At 43.3% G+C, this 25,879-nt stretch overlaps 1 protein-coding gene across 1 annotated transcript in view; it reads left to right on the top strand.

Annotated features, from left to right (window-relative positions):
* Positions 1–2,984: 2,984 nt before the first annotated feature.
* Positions 2,985–25,879, top strand: part of AGBL1 (AGBL carboxypeptidase 1) — a gene marked incomplete at both ends in the record, with an annotated part of 282,988 nt that continues 260,093 nt past the window's right edge. Inside the window, 4 exons of the mRNA XM_080626759.1 lie at positions 2,985–3,035; positions 22,066–22,129; positions 23,372–23,518; positions 24,158–24,289. Of these exons, the coding sequence (XP_080482885.1) occupies positions 2,985–3,035; positions 22,066–22,129; positions 23,372–23,518; positions 24,158–24,289 (394 nt within the window). The remainder of the gene's footprint in view (positions 3,036–22,065; positions 22,130–23,371; positions 23,519–24,157; positions 24,290–25,879) is intronic.

The following is a 25,879-nucleotide window of genomic DNA, read 5'->3' as shown; positions in this document are numbered from 1 at the left end:
TGTTTCTAAAGCTTCTTCACATGGAGAGGAAGAACCAGATAATTGGGCTGTGGTAAAGGGCTTACAGAAGACAGAATCCTGTAACAGAGGTCAGTGGTGTGTTTTAAGTAGGGCTAAGAGCAAAATACTCATCTAACATCGTATGATGTGGAGGGAGAGGTGATCAACAGGTGATGTTTATGATCAGTTGTAGTGCAAGAGGGCTGGGGTTGTGTGCTGTGGAAGGGGAGGAGATGCAGGGCAGCCATTGCCTGCTTACATCCATTAGTTCTCACTTGCGTTCTGAAAATCCACACAGTGGGAGTCAGTAGTTCCACACAGCTGTAGAGACAGGAACAATTGTCACAAGAAAGAAAACGAAGCAACAAAGTGGAAGAGCTCCTTTAACCAGCTTCTAATTAGCTCTGAAGTACTTTCCTGTCAGTGTACTAATTTGCAAAAGACATAGTGTGCTAGCACTGCTCATAAAACCCATGCACATCTCCTACCCAGAATATCTGAGGACACTGTGCTTGCATTCCCCTGGCTCTCTCCCCTCCTTGTATATTGTATATTATTAGGTTTTATTGCTATTTATTGCTCAGGTGAAAGAAACCCCAAATCTGTATTGGGTTTGCATGGCAAGGTTTTGGTAGCGGGGGTGCCTCTGTGAGAAGCTGTTGGAAGCTTCTTCCACGTCTGATGAAGCCAAAATCAGCCGGCTCTAAGATGGACCTGCTGCTGGAGCAGGGGAAGAGCATGAGGAATCCTTTCCCTGCAGAGGAAGGAGGCAACGTGTGATGAACTGACCACAACCCCCATTCTCCATCTCCTGTACTGCTGGAGGGGAAGAGGTAGAGAAAATCAGGAGTAAAATTAAGGGAGGTGTAAGGGGAAAGTGTTTTAAGATTTGGCTTTATTTCTCATGTCCTTCTCCGATTTGACTGGTAATAAATTAAACTAATTTCCTCAATTAGGTCTGGTTAGCCCGTGATGGTAATTGGTGAGTGATTTCTCCTTGTTCTTAACCCATTTTAATAGCTCTTTCATAAGAGCTCACCCAAATGGAAGAACAGGAGCTCTCTATCTAAAATATGGTATTTCATGGAGTGTGGAAGATTATTATTATTTTAAATTGAAATCAAACATTTTTAAAGAAAACTAAAACCTCTAAATCCAAATTTCCATAGGAAAGGAGTCCATATACCTTCTTTTCTTATTCTGCCCGCTCATCTGTAGAACACCTTGTCTGTCAATCAGTGGTCCTCATGGCATTGTCTCTGAAGGGACTGATGTGTCTCCATAATTGTGGCAAAGATATTTTAATGTGGTTTATTTTATAACTTGGTACTGACATCCTGAGACCCTGCTGGCACATAGAAACCAAGGAATGTCATGCTGTGCCACTTGTTCACACACTGCTGGGCTGAGCTGGGGAGGATTTGTCTTACCATTTGCCTAAAGCAATTGATCAGTGAAGGTTCTGCCATCACCTGAAACCAGTCCTTGGCCAAGACTGGAGTGTTCTATTGTTCATTTAACTGCTTCTTAGGAGATTAGGGTTTTTTCTCCACTCTGTGATTGCTTCATTGACATCAGCAAAGAAAAGTGTGTGCGCATTGCCTGTTCAGTGTGTTTCTATGTGCTACTGAGCTCTGTAAGCATCTGCCTTGTGCCCAGAGACCAAAGTTCATGTTGCTGCTTCAAAAGTCCTTAGTTAGTCATTCAAACAGGACTAAAAAGACCCACATCAGAATAAAGTAATTATTTGAGAGGTAAAAACTTAATTTAATGTCCCCAAATCAGAAAGACAAGATCTAACCTTTGTCTTCTGCATATCAAATAATTTTCTCCACTGTCAGCCTTTAAACCACCCTGGAGTGATGTCTCTTGGGCCAAAAATGTCATTCTGGTGTTAGGAAAACTGAAGTGAAATTGCTGCATCCTTAGAAAAGTGTTTGCGTTGGATTAATTCACGTTTTCATATTGAAAATATTTTGCTGGAAAACTCTCATCTAACCCTCTACTCAACTTCTATACCTACTCCTCCTTGTTTACCAAGTCCTTTGATATCATTCAGCTGAAGCTAAAAGTGGACTCTGTGCCCTCCTAGGAATTTGAGCTACAACTACAACTGTACTACGCGTGTCTTGTGGACCGGGGTGTGAACCAGGCTCTGTTACACTATACTTGTATTCAGAGATAAGCAGATGTGAATCACTGCAGTGGCCTTTGGAGCAAACTCTCCCTCAAACTTGGGGAGGTGGCTTTCCTCCCTGGCCTTTGCCGTGCAGCCATGGGATGCCCCTCTGGGGGTTATCCCTGCCCAGCAGGCGCTGCTATGGACACAGCGGCTGCCACTCAGGAGGGCCATTGGGGTTGGAAGCCGAAAGCCCTCCTTGAGGCCGGGTGAAGCCGCTCCACCTGTCCCTCATGCCGGGTGTATCTTCCGTTCGTTGTCAGCGCTCGTTAAGACCGAGGGCATCTCCCTCTGCTCTGCCTTCTCCGGGTCTCCGGTTTCACTGGAGCGGAGTCAAACGGAGACGAGTCCACGCAGGGTCTGGAACGGATCAGCAGGTCAGCTGGGAATGCCTGTCAGGCAGCCAGCCTGCTCCCTCCCTTCTCCCTGGCTTTCTTTGAGGTTTGTAGCTCTTCTGCTTTCTTGTTGCTATTGCCACCCTCCCCGCACTCCCCCTGCCACACACCAAGCACCCAGACCTTTCCTGAGCACTTTACTTAATCCCTGGGATTCTTTATATAGGGATTAATCTTCTCATCACAGTGGGAGAGCTCGGAGGGAGGGGGTACATTTATCTCTCCTGCTGAGGTCTAGAGTTGCATTGCTGTGATTATTGGTGGTAGCAGTGTGCATGTGTCTGGGGATCTGTGTTTAGCTTCTTCGTTTCTTAAACGGCGCAGGGGCAGCAGCAAGGCAAGTTGGCAGCTTTGCTTTCTCGCTGCATTGTGTCTGCTGCTAGAAAGAGGGAGTGTGAGTGGGGAGCAGCATGGCAGAACAAGAAGCCAGTGGCTTGCAAGTCCTTCTCTCCACCCTCCAGGTAAGAACAGCTTGAACTAATGAGAGAGGCGCTTGGGCTTGTTTTCCTCTTTAATTCGCCAGCAGCAACTTGTTGGGCTGAGGTTGTTCGTACAAGCTCCACGCTGGCTTGTCTCTAAACGCATTTAAATGCAGGAGTCCTGACCTGCACCTCCCACCTTAAAAAGTCTTTATGAGACGAAGTTTCACTATTCAGAGGTGAATGCTGGCAATTACTGCTATGCATCAATCACCGATGAGGGCAGAGGCTCGGCTCCCCACATCTCGCTGTGTGCAGAGGGGGAGCAAGGGAGGTGTGAGGAATAGGCTGCTTTGCAATGAATGGGACCTGACAGCGCTATCAGTCTGTGAGAAGGCAAGACCAGTGCATGCCACTACTCTGAGGGCTGAGGGAGGCGAGTAAACAGATCTGCCTGGAAGAAGCAGGTTCTTCCTTGTCAAATTGACTTCACCAGGACCCTTAAGCACTCATGGGGAAGTGACAAAAACTCTAGAAGCTGAGATCAGTGAGGCACTGCGTGTGCTCAGTGAATGCTCCTGAGGGGCAGAAGGACGAGTCCCAGTCCAGGATCATACCTGTTGGACAATCTCAGCTGCAGGATGAAGGAGAGGTATCTCTCCCTCTGCCTGTAGGTGATCCCCGTGATTCTGCTTTTCCCCAGCATGGATGCACTCCTCCTGGTTTTGCAGGATGTCTAAGTTGAGGCATAAGAAATGGCATGTGTGTTTTGGGAAGGAACCCATGCTTTCATAAGCCATCATTTTGTCATGAGGGGTGGGTATGAATTGCTTTGTCAAAACAAGCTGCTTGCATAGAAAGCAGTTTTTAGATAGTTATGGTGAAATGACGGTTGCCTGTTGTGTTCAGAGCCCCCTGACAGCAGCAGCCGCTTACTGCAACGTGCGGTGGTGAAACCTCACACATTGCAGAAGCAGAAAATGAGGGTTAGGGTGTGTAAACCAGACTTACCTACCTGGATCAGCCCAAAGATCCATATCTTTTAGCTTCATGGCTCGGAAGGTCACTGTGACCAGCCACAAGTGTGTAGAGGAGGTTATAAAACCCCATGATACGCAATTGGCTTCACAACTATGGTTGTGGGGCTGATCAGTCTTGGCATTTGGATCCAAGCTTATGTAACTGTCAACAGCTTCAATTTCTTATACTATTGTGAAGCTCTGCTTTGCCCTCTATGGCACCCTATAGCAGTGAGCTCTGCAGGTAAATGGGCACACTGAAGAAAACTGTCCTACTGTCCTTTTATTTGCAGGCAGTGTAACTTGCTTGTCCTGTGTTCTTACAGCTTATTTAATGTATATTTTGTACTAGATCACATTTTTGCTGTATTGAAGTTACAGTTCTCTATTACTTTGGCCACTTGAATGCTGAGCATACATCTCTTTTTTTGTTATGCTCTAACATTAACTGTCCTGCTTCTCTCCGAATAATCTGGAACAGAAATGGGCAAGGCCCAGGATTAAATTGGAAGCTGTAGTTCAAAATCACATACGTGATTCATTGACAAAGCTACATGGGGGCTCGACTAGATATAGTTAGGAAAGCTGTAGGTGAAATAGATGATGGTATTGGTAAATCACAAGGTAGAACAGTATTCAACCCTGGTATTACAGATCTAACCTTGGTATGGTTAGATCTATACCCTTATTTCCAAAAGTTCTGTATTCACTTAAAGAAGAGCAAAAGGCTTTTTTGCTGTATTTTCAATTGGATGCAGAGGTCTGAGTACTAGAGGACAGAATGTAGGTGGTTGATGACAATAACAACACCCATATGATCTGATTCACATCCTTCTCCTACCTCCAGCCAATACATTACCACTATGACTCTGCAACACCATCGCCAATCTCTGCTACAAAAATCAGGTGATAAAATCACCTTTACTTGGCACAGCTGGAAAGCACTGGCCTAGGAAATAATACTTGTGTTGATGTTTGCTTTTGCTGATACCATCTCTCCACACTTTCTTATTTTCTGTAACAGCTGTCCAAAACACGGCTCTTTTGTTTTTGTGTCCTGCTGGACTGTCAGTGCTGGTTCATAATCTTTTATTGGGCATGAAGAACATGTCTGCTGCATACAGCAAGCTATTCTGCAGGATATTACTGTGCCTTTTCCATTTCTGTTAGCATATAATACTGCTTTGTATGCAGAAAGCTTTCAGGTGAACAATTTAGGAACATTTAGCCATGAAGCCAGTCTTTATGAATCTAAGAATAAAAACATCCCTTCTCCTCCAGTCACTCACACAGGGCTAAATTTCTTCCTCCCTTTCAAGCACTGACACAGATTATTACCCTTAGTGGGATGAATGTCCCCACCTGAGATAGTGTCTATCACCTTCAGCCAAGGGGGTGGCTCTCCCATCTCCTCCTGTCATAGACTCTTTTACTCCTAGTCTCATAGCCTGGCTTTGTTAAAGGTGGTGTCAAGCAGAACAAAACTGGAACACTGTGGAATTCATAACTGAACTCTTGCTCTAGTCAAGGAAAGAAGCACATTTAGTTTCTGAGCTCTTCAACACTGTTCCCAGTGCAATGTAGGAGCATGATCCTCCGAAGACAGCTCAAAAGTGCAGCGTGTTACAGATGTTCAGAAAAGTGACAAGGTGAAAGGCAGAAAACTGCTTTCAAAGTGCAGCTGCATTTTGTCACCAAAGTGTCACTGAAGGCAAGACGTGACATTTCAGATCTCTAGGCAAAAAGTGCTTCATTGCTTACAAGGTGCAGCTTTACAATGTGAATTTCAGATGTAAGAAAAGCCTCCCGTTGTCTCACAGGGTTTGTGTCGGTGTGGCAGAGCTGAGCCTTTAGGAGAGTTCGCTGTAGTTTGTCATTTTGCTTCTAACCCTGTCACCTTCTTTGCTCTCTCTTCTTGGCTCTCCCACTTCAATGTGCTCCTACGTTATCATTGCCCATCTCTCTGGCTTGGATGGTGTTACCCAGCTCTGTTCCCATCTCTAACTGCATGCCATCGACCTCCTCACCTCGCATCCATCTCTGCTGTCTTTCATACACGGACACTGCAGTATCTAGACCAAGGCTGGGCTGGTCGCTAGTTCTCACCCTGCTCCTTGGCCGCAGGGTGGCAGATACAAGCAACCTCCCCATGTATGGTTTTTGATCAGGGATAAAAGGTTGACATTCCATTCTACAGGCAGCCTCCTAATGCAAAATCCCAGAGAGATTTGGGATTAGGTCTCTTGTTTATTTTAATGCCAGGAGGAGGTATCTGGGTGTTAAAAGCAGCTGCTAGTTGCTGAGAAGAACAACAGAGAACTGAAGCCAGCATCTTTCACTGTGTCCCAGACTAGTGAATCCCTTTAGTCTGTACAGCATCCTAGTTCCAGCTCCTGCTTGTCCTGGCCCTCATCTCATTTCACCCTCCAACCAGGTAGCTAAATAAGAAGCATTTTGATTCTTTCCCTGCTTTCTCCCTGCTTTCTTCCTTGCTTGCGAGGCCCAGACAAGAGCCTGCCTTGGTTACCCCTGAGAACACCTCCTTATTCCATGGCAGCATCTACTGTGTCGCTTGAGGACTCCCAGATTTCCTGTTGGCTCTCAGCATGGTTTTCACATGCTTCCTGAAGCCACAGTCCCCGTTCACATATTCTGCAAAGCTGGCAACCCCTGGGGCCGTTGGCAGATCTTTGGCTCAAACTGTGTCCTACTACATTGGACATATAGTGTGCACAACTTCCCAAACACTATGGTTTGAAAGGAAAGAGGTGGAAATCTTACGTATCAGTGGAGGATGTTGTTTGTGTAAAGGGATTTCTCTTTGAATGGTTGTAGTACCCAGCAGGGAACAGATACAAGATCCACTATTTGCTAACTTGAACCTCTCTGTTCCTTTGCTCTGCTTCTTTTGAGCTGTTTTGCTGGCTGGCTGACAAGGTAATTCTATTGTTATCCTAAAGACAAGTGGGAAGATATCTATGCTGCTCCAGTGACAATGAATATAAACATATTTTGCAAAATGGTTTTGTCTCCTCTGCATCCTTGTACTTATTGTGTCAGCAGAGCTGCTGAGATTCCTGGCATTGAGCAAAGTAGGTGCGAAAAATCCCAGGAATTGCTTAGCAAGCAGCGTGCCCACTGGTTTAGGCTGGGAATGGAAGAGCTGGAAGTTTGGAACTGTGGTTTTGGGAGGCAGCTCGGCAGGCAGAACTTAGTGGAATAGCCTTAGAGGGAACAAAAATCAACACAAAACCAGATGGCCATTAACTGAGTTTTACTGAGATTGTTGTACCCAAGGTGAAGAGCAGCAGACTTAGTGTCCTCCTATTGCTCACAAATATTATTCTAGCTTTGGAGCTGCAGAAGTAGTGCAGTCAGGGCAATGAGACACTTGGATATAGAGTTCAAGGGGAAAATCCTTCATGGGGAAACACTGGGAGCTCCAGCAACTCTTTTGTGTCTCTGCTGCCAAAGCCACTTATGCTGCATGAGCTTGTTTTCTGCTTTAACTGTGGAAGAAAAGGAGTAATTCTCTGCAAACAATCCTACAGAGGTGATGCAGCCCCCCTCACCCCAGCTTGTTTTTCTCACTTCAACTGTCATCTCCTCCCTGTTCAAGGAAAACCTAAAGGTAACCCAGAAACTTTCCTTACAATCCTTGGCTCACCACCACGGGGCACTGCTAAGCAAGAAAGAAGAAAGTAGGCTAGCATGCATGCATTAACCCCAAATTCCTGCCAGGCCACAGAAGAAATAGTGAGGTTTGGCACTCTCATGAATCAGTGCAGAACACTAAAAGCCCTCAGAGGAAGCTGAAGCATGTCTTGGATGCTGCTGAAACCCTTCCATCAGTTGAGCTGGGACCAGGATTTCACTGTGTCCCCAGGCTGGCTGCAGCTGTTTCTCTGAGCACAATGCCAGCTCCTCTGAAAATGCCTCCCATTGGGTTATGCAGAATTTGCTGCAACTGAATTAATGAGAATTCAGGACCTTGGGGTGCAAAATGTGCCTGGAGACTGATTGGAGTGGCAGCAACTATGGCTGGGCTGAGCAATAGAGTGTTGCAATCTGGATCTCAGCAGAACAGGAAAGTGGGCTTCAGTCTGCCTTCTGCTGCCCTGCGTAGGACGACTTGTGCTTTGAGGACAAATGAGATTGTCATGAATGTTCCTGAGACCTCTTTCTCCCTTCTTGCAGAAATGCAAATGTGACAGGATGTCCATGTTGCCAAATCAGTTGAATGCAGGTCTGGAGAAATGGATTATAACCCTCTGCATCTGCGTTATTAATGTGTAAAATGGATAATCCTCCATGTCTCCCATCAGTGTTAGAGAGATCAGGCAATGAACAGTGGGAAAAGAATTATCTGAAGTTCTGATGACAACACATTAAAAACCTTGAGGAGTAAGTGAATAATTAGTTTTCAGTGTAGGGCTGGATTCTGTGCAATAAATAATGCACAGAACCACAGGCTAAATGATGAGGACACAAAGCTATAAGGGGTGGTTTTCCTGGCAGCAGGCATTGCTCATCCTGGAGCAGAGGTTTTGTGAAATAAAACAAGTTATCATGAAATTAAAAAATGCAGTTACTCCAGGGAGGCAAATGAAACAGCATGAATGCTTTAACACTGCTGCTTCTTGGCTGCCGAGGGCCTGAGTTTGTACTCATGGCCAGGCTGTTTAACTTGGGCTATTCGGATGTAATATAATGGCACATTATACCATGTCAAACAGCTTTATGCTGTGTATTTTTGTATAACTGCTGCATTATAGACACAAACGCACATTAAAATCCATAATGTAAGGAGGTGTATGCATTTTTTTTAAATGCCTGTCCTTCACATACAGTATAAAAATATATTCAAATGCATCTGCTTATCTAGTTATAAGTCAAGAATAATTATTAGTGGTTATCTAGCTTCCACAGGGGATTTTGTATGTCTATAGATTTATTTATATATTACATCAGTATTTTGATGTCAATGGAAAATTTCCACCCTCTCCTTTTTTTCCCTCTGTGAAATATATGAAGAGATGGTCTCATACAGAGAGGTGTTTGCTTGAATAGACCTTGCTTGTATTGCTTCATATAACATAATCGTATTTTTAGCATATTATGCTGCATTTTGTTGTGATGGCTCTGAGATCTTTTCAACACATTTTCCTGTAAGATACATCAGTCCAGTCCTTTTGGCTTTATCTACAATGGGGAAAAAATGTCTGTGGTAGAAAATATGATTGTGGACATCTTTTAATTAAAGTTTATTTTGTTACATTTAGCAAAAATCACAGAAAAAAAGTTACTTGTATTGAAAAATGTAGGGGCTGATAATGGTTAACTTTAGCAGTGTCTACTGACACCAGCAGAGAGTTTACTGATGTGTGTTAACAGGAAGAAAAGCATTTCATACATGTACTAGGAATTTAAGACATGGGGAGGGATTTTTTTTGTCACTTGGTCTGGGATAACAGTGTTGAAAATTGCTCCTGGAGTTGTTGCTATCATAGGGATGCTTCCTCTGTGTGTTCATTCCTGTTTGTGCCAGGCTAGATAACACGACGTGTATCATCACTATTCTTGCAATGAAATTTGGAGCGGATTTATACCTCTGGAAGTGCAGGTAAAAGCCCCATCTTCTGCAGGAGGAGTCAGTGGGAAGTACAGAAGCAGGGCAGTGTTTGCTAGTAGCTCCTCATGGAACAAGCTAAGCTCCTAGGGAGACGTGGCCTTTTCAGCGTATGTTAGGGTTGATGTACGCACACCTGAGAACCTCAGTCTTTGAACATCCTAAATCCATAGACATACCACATGCCCACATATGTTGTTGGGCTCTGCCAGGCTCCAGCCTCGTGACTATGTTCTTCTCACCACATCAGGATAGAAAATAATTCCCTCTTGCCTTTCCCTGTTCTTTTAATAAGCACTTGTCTCATAGATAGTCTATTTGCACCTGTTTGCCTACAGAGCCCAATGGGCCATAGGATAAAGGTGCTGATCCATTAGCTGGGGCCATTCTGCATGCCGGCTTTGCTGCTCATCTCCTCAGGAAAGGATGAGGAGCTGTTGTTCTTGGGCAAAGCAGGCTGATTTCAGTCCTCAGGGAACTGTGAGGCCAGAATCTGCCTGGGAATGGGTGAGACGTGCCTTGCAAGGGAGCTACAACCTTCTCCCAAGGAAACCAAGAACAGTACAAAGCAATCTCACTGAACAGCTTCCCTTCTCCCCGTTGACAAAACCAAATTTGCTGCAGGAGGTGAGGAACGAGCATTAGTTGGGAGCCATACAGTATGTTCTCATACAACTAAATTGTCCAGCTCAGTTGACATACTGATGGTGGATCATCAGAGCCTGCAATCCTGGAAGCTATGAGTGCACCAGAAAGCACTAAAGTGCTGCTGTTTCAGAAGAGATGGTTTAAATTCAGAAAAGACAGCTTAATTAAAGATGACTTTGATGCAAGAACGTCAATCCAAACCACCCTCAAATATTTGTAGACATTTTCTGATATAATTTAAAAAAACATATATAATTCTTACTTTTTTCTGATAGTTTTATCTTTGTGAGAAGTTGACCTAAACATAGTCTAGGTGCATTCTTTGGGTGAAGACTCAAATCTCCAAGAACTGGATAATCTTCTGTGTTTTCATAAAGGGAAAATAATTTATCTTAGTACAGCTTGGGAAAGGAAAGTCAATGTGATGAAGAATGCCCCTTAAAATAAGGGAAATGCAGTCATTCTCCTCCACAGGTCAATGGAGACACACATATTCATTTCCATACTTAGTATTTCCTTTTGATCTGTTGCAGTGTTATAGCCTTTGACTGAGTAGAGGCTTACCTTATTATAAAGAAATCAAGTTTCAGAAATCAAGATTTGTCACTGATTTCATAAGATGTCTTCTAGAGAGGACAAAGATAACATAAGAGAGATACTTCTGGCCACAGGCACTTCTAAGCTACAAAAAAGAGAACTAATGTTTTAGACCAGCTATTGATTGGTAGGTCAACATCTGCTTGACAAGAAATTCCATGAGCAAAGCTAAACCTCCTTTCCTTAAGGGGTTTAGAGAACAAGGCTGGGTTTTTTTTCTCCTCATGGTCTGTTCTGGAAGAACACAGCTCTATTTATAAAAGGTGCTGTAGGTTGAGGTGGAATTAATAAGGATGGCAAAACTTTCATGATGATTCTCATTACAAAATTGAGTAATCCTGGCACAGAAGTCCTGTGGGAGAAATAACTACTCTACCAAAGAAATCTGGGCTTTTTTACTCCCTTGCAACAAGTGATGCTTTGAAACTGAAAAGTGTATTTTTCTGACACTAGAGCCATGGAAGCACCACAGCATTGTGTTTTACTGCAATTAACTTCTGTGGAGTCTTTTATGCACATTAATTTTTGGTGTAATTTATAGGCAAAGGCTTCCCACTGGGCCCAATGGGAATTTGGTCTCTGTAGTAAACAGAGACAGACTCTTCTCCCCTGGGCCCATCTGCTCTGCTGCACTCTCTGCTACCTATTCCCTTCCTTTCAAGAGAATGATGGTGTGTTGATGGCTAAAGCAGGAGTCCTGGGCTTTATTTCAGGAATGTTACAAACTCCTTAAAATTCATTTAATGTCTGTGCCTCCAGATTATCCATTTGGTCCGTAAATGGGGATAAATCTCATCTGTCAAATTAAGGCAAAAGAGTCTTAGTTTACTTTGTTTCCCATATGAAAGGGTGGTACAACTTAGTCCGTGAGCAGACGACACTAATGCAGCCTGGGTGAAATCAGTGCAATGCCTGCCATCCTCTGCCATCCTCTGTTTTCCTATGGGATCTTGCTGAAAGGCCAACGTAGCAGATTTACAGGGAAGAGAAAGTTGGTCCTCCATTTTATTCAGGATTAACCTGGCAAGCAAGGAGCATGACAGGGAGAAAAAGAGATCCTTCCATAAGCAGTTTGCTTGGCATGGTGAATGCCCACCTGTCTGCACTGCAAAGAGGGGAGGAGGGAGAATGGTACACCTGACCTTTCCCTATGATTAAAATGCTGATCTGATGAAGTCAGAGGAACAAACTGAACTACCTCTCTCGACCCCCTATTTTTCCAGGAATAAACCAGTGCCATCCACATGGAGGCAATTTCTGGAGAGGATAAGGGAATGCAGCATTAGCACCCTGATTTATCTGGCCTCCTCTTGGGAAAACTTCTTGCTTTTGAGAGGTCTCTTGCCCTGTGCTAGAGTTCTGCAAGTGGGGAGAGAACTAGAGATGAAGAAATGAGATCCAGAATGTGTGGCTGGTTCTGTTTTTCATTGCCAATCTCACTTCCAATAGGGCTAAGGTCATTTGATCTCCCCATAATATACAGAGATTTCAAGGGACAGCTGGAATCAGAGATGTGTTAAAACAACTTGCCCTCTGGGATGAAAACCATGTTTATGAGCGGTTTGTTTCCAAAGATCCTGCAGCAGAGGCTGTATCTTCCTGATACAATCAGGAATCCTGAGGGATTTGTCTGAAAGGTGGTTGTCTGAGTGGATGGCTCATCAAACAGCTGGAAATCTTCCTAGCTGGGTTCCCTGCTGTGTCCTAACAAAGCCTGTAGAGCACTGCTACACCAGCAGGTCTCCTTGAGAACATGCTTAAAATAAATAGGACACAAGAACTGCTTTTTGGTGGTCTCTTCATGCTGGCAGTGGATGCATAGATCAAATCTCTTTCTGGGAACTCACTGAAGAACTCACCTTTCTCTCAGGGATCAGCCCACCATGACAAGATGACTGCATTTGCTCAGATCTCAGTGAGACAAGTGTGGGTCTATGGAGGTCCCTCCCATTGCTATGCCAGCAGCAGGAGAACACATGGCTCCTGACAAAGGTCCCCTCTTTTCACAAGAGTCCTATGCTATCACATGCTCAACCCATTCCCGTGTGTCTCAGGAGAGACAGCTCATGGAATTTGGTGCAGAGGAGGGCATTTCAGGGGACACTGCACTTCTTGCCTCCTGGATCAGGATGTGCTGGATCTATGTTGCCCCTCAGATACTGCAGCTCCACTGCAGAAGAACCAGAGAAAGACACTGGTAGGAGTAAGAAATCTCACTCGTCTCTTGCTTCACAATATCCCTGATCTTCATTAGCCTGGATGCTCAGGAGCCTCTGAGAGGACACTGAACTTGTATTTTAAACTTTAACTCCTGTCACCTTTTCCTGGAGCACAAACGCAGCAGTGGACTCCTTCACTGCCTTTTAGCTTGGCTGACCAGCAGTTAGCTTGCAAGTGCTGCTGAGCTACAGAATTGCAGTAACAAGGGCTGAATAAAGCCCCAAACATATCTTTCTTTAACATTAAGGCGTTGGCTTGCTGCTACTGGATGTCTTGCACTGGATGGAGACTAAAGATAAGAAAAAGCTTTGTTACCTTCTGGATTGAAAATGACACCCCCCGTCATACCTTTAAAGCATTGGCAGCTTTCTTCAGAGAATTGAGGGCTTGTAAGAGATTGCTGTTTAGATCTAAACAGATGGGTCTCAGCAATGCAGCTAACCAGATGTTCTGCTTTACATTACTAGTAATAATGCTTCAAGTCATTAGAATTTCGAAGCAGAGTTTGTTATTCATTATGGATGCCGAATTTTGTTTGTTGTTTGATTTTTCACTTAAACTGGATGAGAAAAATAGGTTCATCATTTTCATTTTCAAGTTCTACCTTTTAAGAAAATAAGCTGCTACTAACAATAGTTATTAGCTGTTTGTCTCCACTACTCATGCCTCAATTGTCATTATGAAATGTTGATTGATTAAAGGCGTTTTCATTACTGTTCCAGAAGGCACTTTTGTAAGTGAGGTGGATTGTCAAGTAATGGCAATAGTCTTGGCAAGAGAAAGGACTGGTATGTTTCTAACCAGAATGTACTTCATAGTGATCCTTTTTTTTCAGCTTGTACAAGTCAATGTCAGACTAATGCGAAGCAAATGAGAGTGTTAGCACTGGAATACAGAGAGAAGACCAGACTGAACAGGGCATCATCCTAGGCAAGTGTCAGGGCAGACTGAGATTAGACATGCAGACTTGTGACTTTATCATGCCTAGCTCAAGCAGAAACACCCTAGAGAAAGCAACGGGTTAAAACTTAAACAGGGGAAGTTCAGATTGGATATAAGGAAGAAATTCTTTACTGCAAGGGTGGTGACGCGCTGGAATGGGTTGCCCAGTGAAGTTGTGAATGCTCCATCCCTGGTGGTGTTCAAGGCCAGGTTGGACAGAGCCTTGGGTGCCATGGTTTAGTGTGAGGTGTCCCTGCCCATGGCAGGCGGGTTGGAACTAGATGATCTTAAGGTCCTTTCCAACCCTAACTATTCTGATTCTATGATCCTCATTATGGCTATTTATTTCCACATACACATACTCACATTTACTACAGTATTCAAATTCTCTGGTTTTATTAAACAGTACATCTGGAAATAAACAGTACACTGGAAAAAAACAGTGAGTCTGGAAATCAAGGACCTTCCAGACTCACTTGCACTTTGAGAAATGCCATTGCTTGGAAAGAGCTTGGTCAATTCCAAAATGTGCTGCTTCTTTGAAAAACAGGGGGTTCTCTGGACTGACACCCATAAAATCTCACAAAGAAAGGCAGTGGCATGTTTCATGCTGCTCTTTTGTCTTTAGTAGTGGAAAAAGACCCTACAGCTGAATGGAAAAACAGATCCCTCCCTATTAAGTCTGGATGGCAGTTGTGTTAAGTAGCTGTAACTGAGTGGCATTTGAACAAAACATTAATAATTCTAAATAGTTCAGTAACAGCTAAAGTAATATAAAATATAGCAATAAGAAATGGCAATAAACAGTAGGTGCTAACATGCATATAGAGATCATTGTGCAAGAATTGTTAATGCCTTAGAGAAACTTATTAAGAGAGTGTGAAAGACATATGCTAGGATAATTTTGGCATTAAAATAAAAATAGATTAAAAGAGGGGGAAAAAGTGAAGGATATAACATTAAATCTAGTCAAAACCTTTAGGTGTCATAGGTAATTTATTGTGAAATAAGAGATGAAACCTGAGAGAATTTATCTGTGGTAGAAATTACAGAAAGAACATTAGAAATATTCAAAGGAAAGTTTAAAAGCCTTTTGCAGAATATCACGTGGTTTAATTTATCTCAAAGTTTCCTTATTCTTTTAGCACTTCCAACCTGACAGAAGCATTTTAATGTTATATAATAATGTGTTTTACCACCGGTTCTGCATAATGAAGTAATTGCTCTATTAGAGATGCATTAGAGAGAGGAGCAAGTGACACAAACGAACATCTCAGAAGGAACTTCTGCACAAGGACAGTCTTTTCTTTGAGAACATAGAACTGTGGAAGAAAGGAAGAAAGGAAGAAAGAGAGAAAGAGAAAAAGAAAGAAAGGAAAGTCAGAAAGAAAGTAAAAGAAATTACTTTGCCAAAAGTATCCAGGATATTGCAGTCTACCAGGGCATAATTCTTGCAGATGTCTTGGTGTAAATACATTTCATTAGTGAGACACACTAATGGTGTGGCATATACATGACGAGCAACACTGCTCTGAAGTGAAGCGAAACACCTTGGACTTTTGTGACCCAGAAGGTAAAACATCCTTTGGAAAAGGGGCAGATCATAGTCTCTGTGTTCCTTAATTCTTGTGTGGATGAATTAAATGTAGCATCTCCCTTGCCACTGGGCACAAGGATGAATTGCTTTGTAAGCAGGGTTAGGCTGCTGGTCTCCCTTTCTTCTCCCAGTCTGGCATTAGTATTCCCTGCAGGGCATAGGTCTTTTCTGCTGCACTTCCTCCTGGTAAGTTGGGAGGAGAAGGGTGATCTCAGTGAAGGAATTTCCCCCACAAAGAAATGGAAGTAAGTGTGTGATTGAGAGTTGTAATACTTCTCTGCACTGTTTCTGCTTCATTTTATTGCAATAGCTGTCTGGGCTTTGCCACTGATCCTCTTCAGTATTGACTATGTGAATTTCCCACCAGAGGATGGTATTTCCCAGCAGAAAATAAAGGACAATTAATCTGATCTTCTTGATGAGGGATGCAGTGGGACAGGTGTTAATTCATATTTGTGAAGAAATCTGTGATCTTGTGATGAAAGGTGTTATGTTAGAGCAATTTATTGCATTAAATATAGTAGGATTCCTTGGCACAGATGATTTCCACCATGTTATTCACCAAGTTATTTTGGCTAGAGATCAGCTCAGGCCAAGCTGTTACATCTCAACACCTTCAGTGTTTTGAAGACATCCAGATATAAGTTTGGAATTTGCCCATCTCTGCCTTGAAGTAGTTCAGTCCCACAGAGTGCAGAATATAACCTTCAAGAAGAAGCCCTGAACCTCAAATACTAGAAGCAAACCCCTGTACAATAGCATGTTAGAAGCTGGCTTTGAGGCACTACTTCTGCCCCATCACCTGGGTGAGCTGCCATCCAGTGTGAAGGGCATGTAATCATTATCCCCTGCAGTGATCTGGTGTATTGTAGGTTATCACACCCAAGTGCAAACAAGGATGAGAAAAAACATACCTGCAGGTCATTGCGGGCCATGAAAATACTATTCCAACAGATTGCAGCAGGGAGTGTGTATTTTTTTTATGTGTATTTGCTATATTCTCTAGTATAAAATCCACAACTGCTGCCTTTGGTTGATGCATAGAGCTTGGCTTGGAGTTAAGCATCAGCAAGAATGAAAACGGCTGGTGCTTGGGTAAATGGGGTGCCAGCCATGCCTCACACAGGTATGCGGGAACCAGCAAGAAGGACTTGTCTCTAAGGCTTGGGAACAGGAGCAAGAACATGTTGGGCCACGTGCCTTGTTCTGGGAGACCCCTTGGCTGCCCTGTGTACAGTTTGAGGGCTATGTGATCCCCCACAGCTGTGAACGCCTTTCTTGCAGGATTAAAGAGGTCACTTAGGACACCAAGCAACAAGGTCCTCCACTCTGAGTCTTTAAATAGATGCTTTCCTTACCATGTCTCCTTCGAGTTTCCTGTCTTGCTCAGGCCTCTCTGACTCCTCAAGAGAGGAAATCCAGATTAGGCAAAAGAAATGCACTTACTGGTTGCCACAGAGGATGGAAATGTCTGTGGTGGTGCTGAGGACATTTGGATGGGTGTTCTGGGGACAGGAGCAACAGGACTGTAACTTCTTGGGATCCTTTGAAAGCTGGATGATGGAAGTATTGCAAGAGAGTATTTCAGTGATAAAAAAACTCAGCTGTAATCACTATTTTTTAAATACTCCCTTATTCCAAGGTTGCTTAGTGATATTACATAGACCCTCAAACCCCATTTTTCCCCTCAGAAGTGGTGATTTTACCTTTCTTCTAAACCTCCGTGTATCCAGCACTGTAGATACTAACCTCCCAACCAGAAGAAATCACGGTTAGCTGGCTGAATATTGAGGCTGAGGATGGGAGCACACAGACAAGAAACTCTCCAGGGTATTTTGCTCTCTTGTTTAAGTGTGAGTTTTTAGCTCCACTTGAATTAGAAAAAGCAATTTACTCTGACTAGGCACAGAACATAAGGCACTAAACCTGGCTTCACAGTTATTGTAAGGGTGGATAGTCAGCTGTGGGATGAAGATATCCAGCTGGCAAATCCATAATGCCAGCGGTGAGCGGCTGTGCCCAGCATTTGGGTCTGGTATGCACCTCTGCCTCACTGGCAGCAGAACATCGGGAGGGGAGTCTCTGATTTAAGCATTAATACAGTTATTAGCAGCCCAACAGTTTCTAGAGGTCTCATGAGAGAGTGAGGACTAGTTCTGCTTGGCCCATAACCTAGTCTTGATTTTAGCTAGTATTAAATCTGCACCTGGATTTCTCTTTAATAGGCTTTGAGTGCAGAGAGTGAGAAATTTTACTTGCAGATGCAAGTCTCATTACACAGACAGTTTTCCGACTGCTGCTGTTCGTGTGAGCAAATTTATTAAGGCTAGGAGAAGAAAGAAGGATGTATTTTGGACACATCAAATCCCATGTAGCTATTTAGAAACAGGCTATTTAAAAACAAACAGACAAACCCTGGAACTGGACATCCTCTTCCTTAAAAAAACAGGTCTGGAAGCTTGTTGGTCCAGTGCAGCAATAACTTGCTTTTAAAAGCAGGCTCTTTTGTGTTTATTTGGGTTTTTTTTTTCCCTAAACAGTCACAGTTTTGTGAGATTATACTCAACAATTAATTTAATAGGAATATTGGTAGAAATCCTGTTATGTATTGTCTTGCAGGAGTGACTCTTTAATTTTGCATTTATTACTTTTGTGATTGGAATAACAATTCCAATACATTGTATTTCTTTCCCCAGATAAAATATTTATTAGTAAATACCACACTGCACAATTTTATTTTCTTTTTCAAACAAAGTTGCTTTATTTCTTTCTGGGTACCCTGCTTTCTTTCAGCACTAATGCATAGAATCACAGTAAATGCTCTCAGTAGTTTGCCTGTCTCATTTGGAGAAATACTTTCCTTTGGCCAGAAGACATGAAAACTCAAGAGCTACACAAAAGATTGAGTTTATAGGAGGTCTTTGTTTTAAGCCAGTGCTAACTGGTAGCTGCTGTCCTTCAGGTGGGACAGGAAAAATCCCAGCTACTGGGTCTTCTAATCCCAGGAGACTTCCCTGGCAAAACAAAATTACCTGTTCCTGGGGCTTAATTGTAATTTTATAATCTTGTCTTGAGTAAATAACAGCTTGCCTTGCTGTGTTCCCAGGAGCTGGGCAAGGAGACAGGAGCTCCTTCCCTGTTTAATCATGGGTCAGCAAAAACCTGAGCTGCCAGTCAGAAGGATCTTGGGGTCAAGCTGTTGTCCTCCAAACCCAAATCACTTGCTGCCTGTAACGTATCAATGACTATGCACTGGGGTATTTTTTCATTCTTGGCTTTCTCCATCCTCCTGCTGTTTATCTATGAGGAGCTTCAGCCAAGCTGACCAAAGCCCCGGTGTTTTAGGGATTAATTCCCAGAAAAAAGCTCAGAAAGTAACTATCAGCTGGGAGCTGATTAAATGCATCTGAACTCAGCCCTGTGATACTCTCAGTTGGGTGAGAAAGGCAGCAGGCTTTGCTGAAGCAAGGATAAGATGAGAGGTTCTAGCCAAAAGTACAGTCATGCCTAGTATTTTAAGTGATGATTTTTGCTGCTTTAGCCTTTGTCCATCTACAAGCTGGAAAGGCAGCATGAAAGGCAGCTACAGGCTCTTAAGAGGTAACAATTTGGCTCTAACTTTAAATCCTTTTAATGAAATCCTGCAGGAAGTTGGTGATTTTGTAGTCTAACTTGAGCCTCTGGGACCTTTTCTCTGCTCTTATTCCGGCCACATACCACGAATGCATCTTCATTAATCTGTGCACGTATAGATGTTGTATCTAACATTTAAAAGTGCTGGCAGGAATGGATAATATTTAGTAAGAGGAATTTTACTCCTTTCTTTGCTTGTGGTTTGTTCATGAACAATCAAACATATATTTCAATAAAAATAACTCGTGTATATTTTAGCCAGAGCTGGGTATGTAATTTGCATTAAAGAAATCACTCTATTCATCTTTTTTAGATCAGGCACAAGTTGTGATTTTCTCATTTGTACTTACTCTTCAAAAAGATTTACTGAATATTTTCTATGAATGAATTTGTTGGCAATTCATCCACAAACAGTTTGGTATGAGTATTAATTTAAACAATTGATTCTAATGGATTTCAGTGTCCAAACATCTTTGATGACTTTGAAAAGCTCAAGCTAATTAGTCAAAATCTGAGCTGTTCCTTTTCAACAGTCAAGTTGCCATCTTGTGGGACAACAGGGCTGTTTATCCTGTGTTGCCTTGTTGTTATAAATTGGAGCTGTGTTCTTCTGCAGTGTTCTCTATTATTCAGTGGTGCCACCAAGGTGGGAAATATGTTTGAATTTGTAATGGGACAAGGGGTTTATCCACTGTTTCAGAGAAAACACAAGTCATCCAATTCCCTCTCTAGTGCTCTGGAGGAAGGGGAATGATGGGATAACCAACACAGTCAGAGTGTTGGGGTTAAAACATGAAGAGTAAATACTCAGGTAAAATATTTGGCAATCTCACTCAGCTCTAATTTGCACATTTTAAAGGCTGATCTTTCATGTCCCCTCAAGTTCTTTGTTCATTTAAATCCCTGGATAAAGCGCATGGAAAGTCAGAGGATATCTTATGTCATCACTATTTGTGTTAATGTCTTAGGAAACCCACAATCCAATCAGTTAAAATAAACAACCCAGTGTAATAGGAGCATAAATCAATGAAGACTTCATTACTGAAATCTTAATGTGTAATCCATCCACCTACAGAGGAAAGGGATACTGAGAGGCAGCAAGATAAAATCAGAACACAGTCTGATTTAGGCAACCCTGATATTTAAAAAGGTGCTGAGAACAGTAACTGTTCCTGGAGTCAGTAAATTTGGCGGATACTCATCACTCCTGACAGCCTGCCCCTGACTGTTAAGCCCCTATGCTAGAAAATGCCAAGAAACTCTTGGAAAGAGAGCTCTGATGGCTCTGTGTTTGCCTTGGGAGACTTGAGACAGCTCAGGACTGTGGACTAATTAATAAAGTCATGAATTATCAAGATTAAAATATGACTAAAATTATAGATGTTACCTAGAAGTAATGGTATTCAGAACTGCTCTGACCCTGCTGCAGCCTTTCCTCTCTGTGTGGTCCCTTGAGCCACTAACATGAATTTACACTCCTTCTCTAAGGTGAGGGTAGCAATAACTTGGTGAACCGAGAGTTACTGGATTTCATTAAAGCCACATATTCTGTTTGTCTTGGCTCTGACAGAAGCAGCAGTCCTATCATACCAAGCCTTTTGATTTCAACACGGTTCATGAAAGGGCTGAACTTTCATGTTCAGTGCAGAGATCTCTGCTTGTTGGGTTAATGTAGTAACGAATAGAAACAGCAGGTTCTCACTCTGGGCATGGGCAAGCTCTGAGACAGGAATGAGACTTGCACTTTCCCTGTGGATTTTATCTAACAACAAACGTGAGATAAGTCTTTAGAAAGGCAGCAGTGCTCACAGACCTTCCTCCCGAGTCCCCATTTCAGAAGTGAATCTGCCTGTTTGCTCCATTCTCTCATCCCCACCTGACTCCTCTCTTTTCCCCTTCCACTGATCACTTCTTGTTCTTTTATCTCACTCCCTTGCTGATACTTTTGTCCCCATTGCTCATTTATACCAGCATGAAATGTGTATTGAGCAGTTAAAGTTTGTTAACGCTGATAACTGACCAAAACCAGTATGATGGGAATTCTGGTTTGTAGAGATATAGGGTTTGTGCTGTGAATTTAGCAGAGATCCACTGCAAAAAAAATCCATATACATTAATAGTCATTGAATTAATTTTCCCTATATTCTCTCTACAGTTTCTTTTTGCTAGATGTTACTTCTCAATTCCTTGTCTTAAATATTTGGTTGCATAATGTTAAGTATCTCAGAGAATGATTGAATCAGTCTGGATGGTAAAATGATCCCATATATCCAGAATGCAAAGTGGGTTGAGTTTCTGCAGCTCTTCAACAGTCATAAATATAGGAGCCATAGATGTGTAAGATATTATCCTATTGTAATCGTTTAGTGGGAGATAAAGTGAGATTAATATAATTAAAAATATTCTTCTTCAACTGCTGGTAATAAGGGATGCTGTCATGGAAATCCACCCCACATTTAACATCGATGTGATACAGAATTTCCTCAACTTTGAGGTAGCCAGACCAAACCAAAACCAGAGAGATGTAATTTAGAATTTGGATGTAAATCCTCTAGAAATGCTACTGTGTATTAAATATTGTGTAGTGTGATCAGTATGTCTGTTAGAGGCTTTTAAAATGTGTTATCAATATGGTTCCACATACTCACTGGCCAGATGGCACAAAAAGTACTCAGTATCCAAGCAAGGATCTCAGTGCCTCTGCACTGCATGATGCATCACAGCCCTGTGTTACGTGAAATTCACTGTTCTGAACTGATCCCTAAGTTTGGTGTGTTTCCATTTCAGAGCTCTGGTGACAAGGATGTCATCCTGAATATCCTCAGTGTCCTCACTGACTTGCTGTCTCTGGGTAAGGAAGCACAGCTGTGGGGCAATGCCTGAAGGCTAGGGGCAGAAAGGGGGTCCTCAAATAGATCAGGGAAGTCTTTCCTGCATAAACTTGGTCTAGGGCTTGCAATGTGAACAAAACATGAATTGTATCTAGAGGTCAGCAGTCCTTACTCCTGTGTTTGGAAAACTGAGCTTTTCCAGTAAGTTAAAGAGGAAAGAAAGAGCCAGAGAAAGCCTCCTTTGTTTTTCTCTTTTAGTTTAAAAGATGCCCGTGAGTTCCAAAGTATTTTATAAACCCTGACAGTCAACCACTGGAAATGTTCACCAGTGCTACTGGAGAAAGAGCTGTGAGACAGGGTGCGGAGCCTGACTTCCCATAGCAAAGGGGCACTAATAGAGTTCAGCATTACCCAACAAGGCACCTCTGCCTGGGGATGAAGGGATGGCATGTTGCTGCATGGACCCTGGACATGTGAAAGAATAAGTGAATTGGCAAAAGAACTGAAAAAAATAACCAAAATTCTTTTCCTTCCTCCTCCATGTCAGAAATATCTTCTGTTAAACAACTCTCAGCCCAACCAAGCTTTTAGGTTGCAGGGGCTGCCTTGCAAGCGCTGGAGCCTCTGGCACAGACATGGTCCATCCAGTTGGGCCTCTCTTTAGAGTCCCTGCAGTGATGTTCCTCAGCTAGCTGGAAGGATTGCCTCCCCTCTGGGAGCTAAACATACAGCTTCCTCCAACCTGAAGTTGCCCATGGATCAATGTGGACACATAGAGCTCACAGGATTAGCGTGTGGTTTCTTCGGAGACCTAGATCTGTTTAAAAGCTGTCTCAAAAGTTTCTCAATGATTCCTTTTCATTTGGCAGAAGACCGTTGCAGCTTTAGTCCTTTGCTTGTTTGATTTCCAGTATCTAAGAAAAGATCACTGAGCCTCCTGCTCCTTTGAAACCTGTTGGTATCCCTGCTTATTCCCCTCTGCTGCATTTTAATGCACAATGGAAAACTTCAGCAGGACATGGGTCTGTAAAGATAGCAACTGCCAGAGCAAGAGGCAGCAGACACAGAGTTTTCCCATGCAGCCAGTAGCCACATCCCAGGCCAGAAGCACCTGAGATACATGGTCAATCCCACAAATGTCCTTTGGTTTATAGCAATAAAACTCCATGGGAGCTTTGTGTGCTTCGTGTGGGATGAGGGCTTGTGATCACTGTGGCTCAAGGAAGGGATGCTCTAAGCAGGGTTTCTTGTCTTTTCCCTAGGCACCGGCCGGAGGATTCAGTATGTGATCAGCAAGGGGGGTAGCGAGGCACTGCTGCAGGCTCTCACCACCACTGCCCACACTGAGCTGCTGGACCACAGCATCCTCCTGCCCCTGCTGCGGCTGCTGGCCAGGGTTGGACAAAGAGGTGCTGCTGAGTGATGGGGGACTCCTTGGGTGGGGGGCAAAAAGCTAACAGCAATAAATGCAGCCCCAGCACTAATAAGCACTGGGATGTGCTTGACAGACAGGTGGGATTTTATCTTTGGGGTGTGCCACTTGAGATCCTGAACAAGGCAGGGAGGGAGTGCACATGCATAGAGATGCGTCTTACCTGACAGGCAGAAGGCTGTAGCTTAAGGAAAAAGAGAGAATGGAGGCAAGCCTAAGGCTCAGAGCAGCAGGTAAACATCCTCATTGCCTTCCTTACCTTCCCGTGTGCCTCTGTACAACAGGTATGAGGCTCCAGACGTGGAAGATCAGTTCATGAATGTTGTGAGTGATGGTCCATCTACACCAGAGTTGTTGTCAAAGTCAGAAAGGTCTACCCCCCATATCATGACCACCTCTACAAGGTCTCGGTCCAGCCTAGACCATTCTATGATAATATGATTTGATATGGTGACTGTAAATCCTATGTTTTTCTGTTTTCAGTGAGAATAATGCTGACCTAACTCATTGATACATTTGAATGCCTTTATTATAAGACTGGGTGCAAATAGGTTTATTGGCACTGCTGCAGAGACCTGGGCTTTGCTATAGTTTGATTCTTATTTGCTTTTCACAGATAGGAAGTTTGGGCTGAAAGTACAGAAGGCAGAAGCAACTGATACAATACTGAGCTTGGCAAGAAGAAACCTGGGCCACCACCTGCATCTCACCCATTGCCTCTGGGTCCTGCGGGTTTGTGCTTCTAATGGTGAGTATCTGGATTTTCCTGTTTTCCCCTGTGTGACATCCACCAGAAATATTTCAGTCATTTCAGTGCAAAGGAACATCACCCCTGATTAAGGTTAGTGCCTGCATGCACTGTTGATAAACAGCATCAGGCACAAAAGCCAGAACAGCCATAGAAAGAGGTGCTCCCCAAAGAGGGGTTTGCAGCCTTTAAAGTGTATTTCATCTGTGGAAAATAAAAGTGCTGTAGTAAAAAATATTCATGGTAAAGATATCCTGTTCTAGAATACAGACAGCCAACTCCTTTGCTCTGGGATTTGGGTACCTCACATCTCTATGCGGTTCCCATTATCATAAAGCCAAATGTCTCACTATTGTTGAATGTATTGATCCTCAGAGCAGCTCCACAAGAAAGGAAAATACTGAAGGAGAAAGAGAGGGAGAGAAATCAGTTGCTCATTCAGGCTCTCTCAGGAAGTACATATTAAATCCTGGTCTTCTGTCTAGCAACCTCCCCACACTCATTCTCCCAGCTTTTCTTGCTTGTCAATGCCCTCATATTAAATGATTCAAACAATGGGATTTCCAGTATTCTCTCACAGGATTACTACAGATTCATACAGGCTTTTCCTGCTATAGAACACTGAATTTGTCAGCACAAATTTCCCTTTGCTCCCTCTAACCTTTTCCTCTCCTTCCTCACATCCCTCACCCAGCAGATAATTCCTCATGACCATCCTGTCTCCAGTCTGCTACACACATCCTAAGATTTAGCACTCCTGGCTCCTAGCCTTGCAGGTCCCTTCTATCTGTACAGGAGCTAGCTTCATGCAATGGGCTTTCTCAGGCAAGCAGCCAAGCCTTAACATTCAACCCCTCACTGTGATAAGCTGTATTTGAATGTCTGAGTGTGACTGAAAATGCAGCCAGGGCCAGAATATGAAATGTGCCTTTATTTGGGTTTCACAGCTGTGTAGTGACCCTATGCTGCCTCCCACCCAAAATGATGATCTATATACTCTCCTGCTCCCTACTCCAGTGCACCTGCATCCCAGTCAGGTTTTGCAGAGGTTTTAGGATGCAAACTGCAGCCTGGCCTCCTTTTTGTTAATGTGAGACCCCAGAACCCCACCTCTACTCCTTTACTGGAGCATCTCTGTTACTCCCCAGGTATCTCCAGCACTCTCCATGAGTAACTTTGACATCGTGTGCTCTGTGGCCCAGCTTGCAGGGGAAGTTAGGTAAATATCTGTGTGGATGCGGTACCAAACTGTTACTGAGGAAGTAGCTTCAGGTTGAGCAAAGTGAAAAGTGGATGGACAGACACAGTGCAATCACTACTTGCTTAGCTGTGGTTGACATGGGGCCCAATCACTCTGGATGAGAGCACCATCAGGAGATTACATGTTCTCAACCTTAGAAATTCTTTTCATGGAGTTGAACTAAAGAGGACCCAGAAGCATGTAAAGCTTTGAGAGTGCTAAGGCATGAAGGCAGAAAAGATGAGCTGTTGTCGAAATCTCATGCACCAGTTCTTTGCTCTGGATTGCTCCCCTCACAGTGTCTGCCACCAGTTGTGTGTAGCAGCCATGTCCTCTTCTGGGGCAGGACG

This window comes from Psittacula echo, assembly GCF_963264785.1.
Source record: "Psittacula echo genome assembly, chromosome: 10".
NCBI lineage: Eukaryota > Metazoa > Chordata > Aves > Psittaciformes > Psittacidae > Psittacula > Psittacula echo.
The sequence above is the reverse complement of the archived record's forward strand: the minus strand, read 5'-3'. Positions and strand labels throughout refer to the sequence as shown.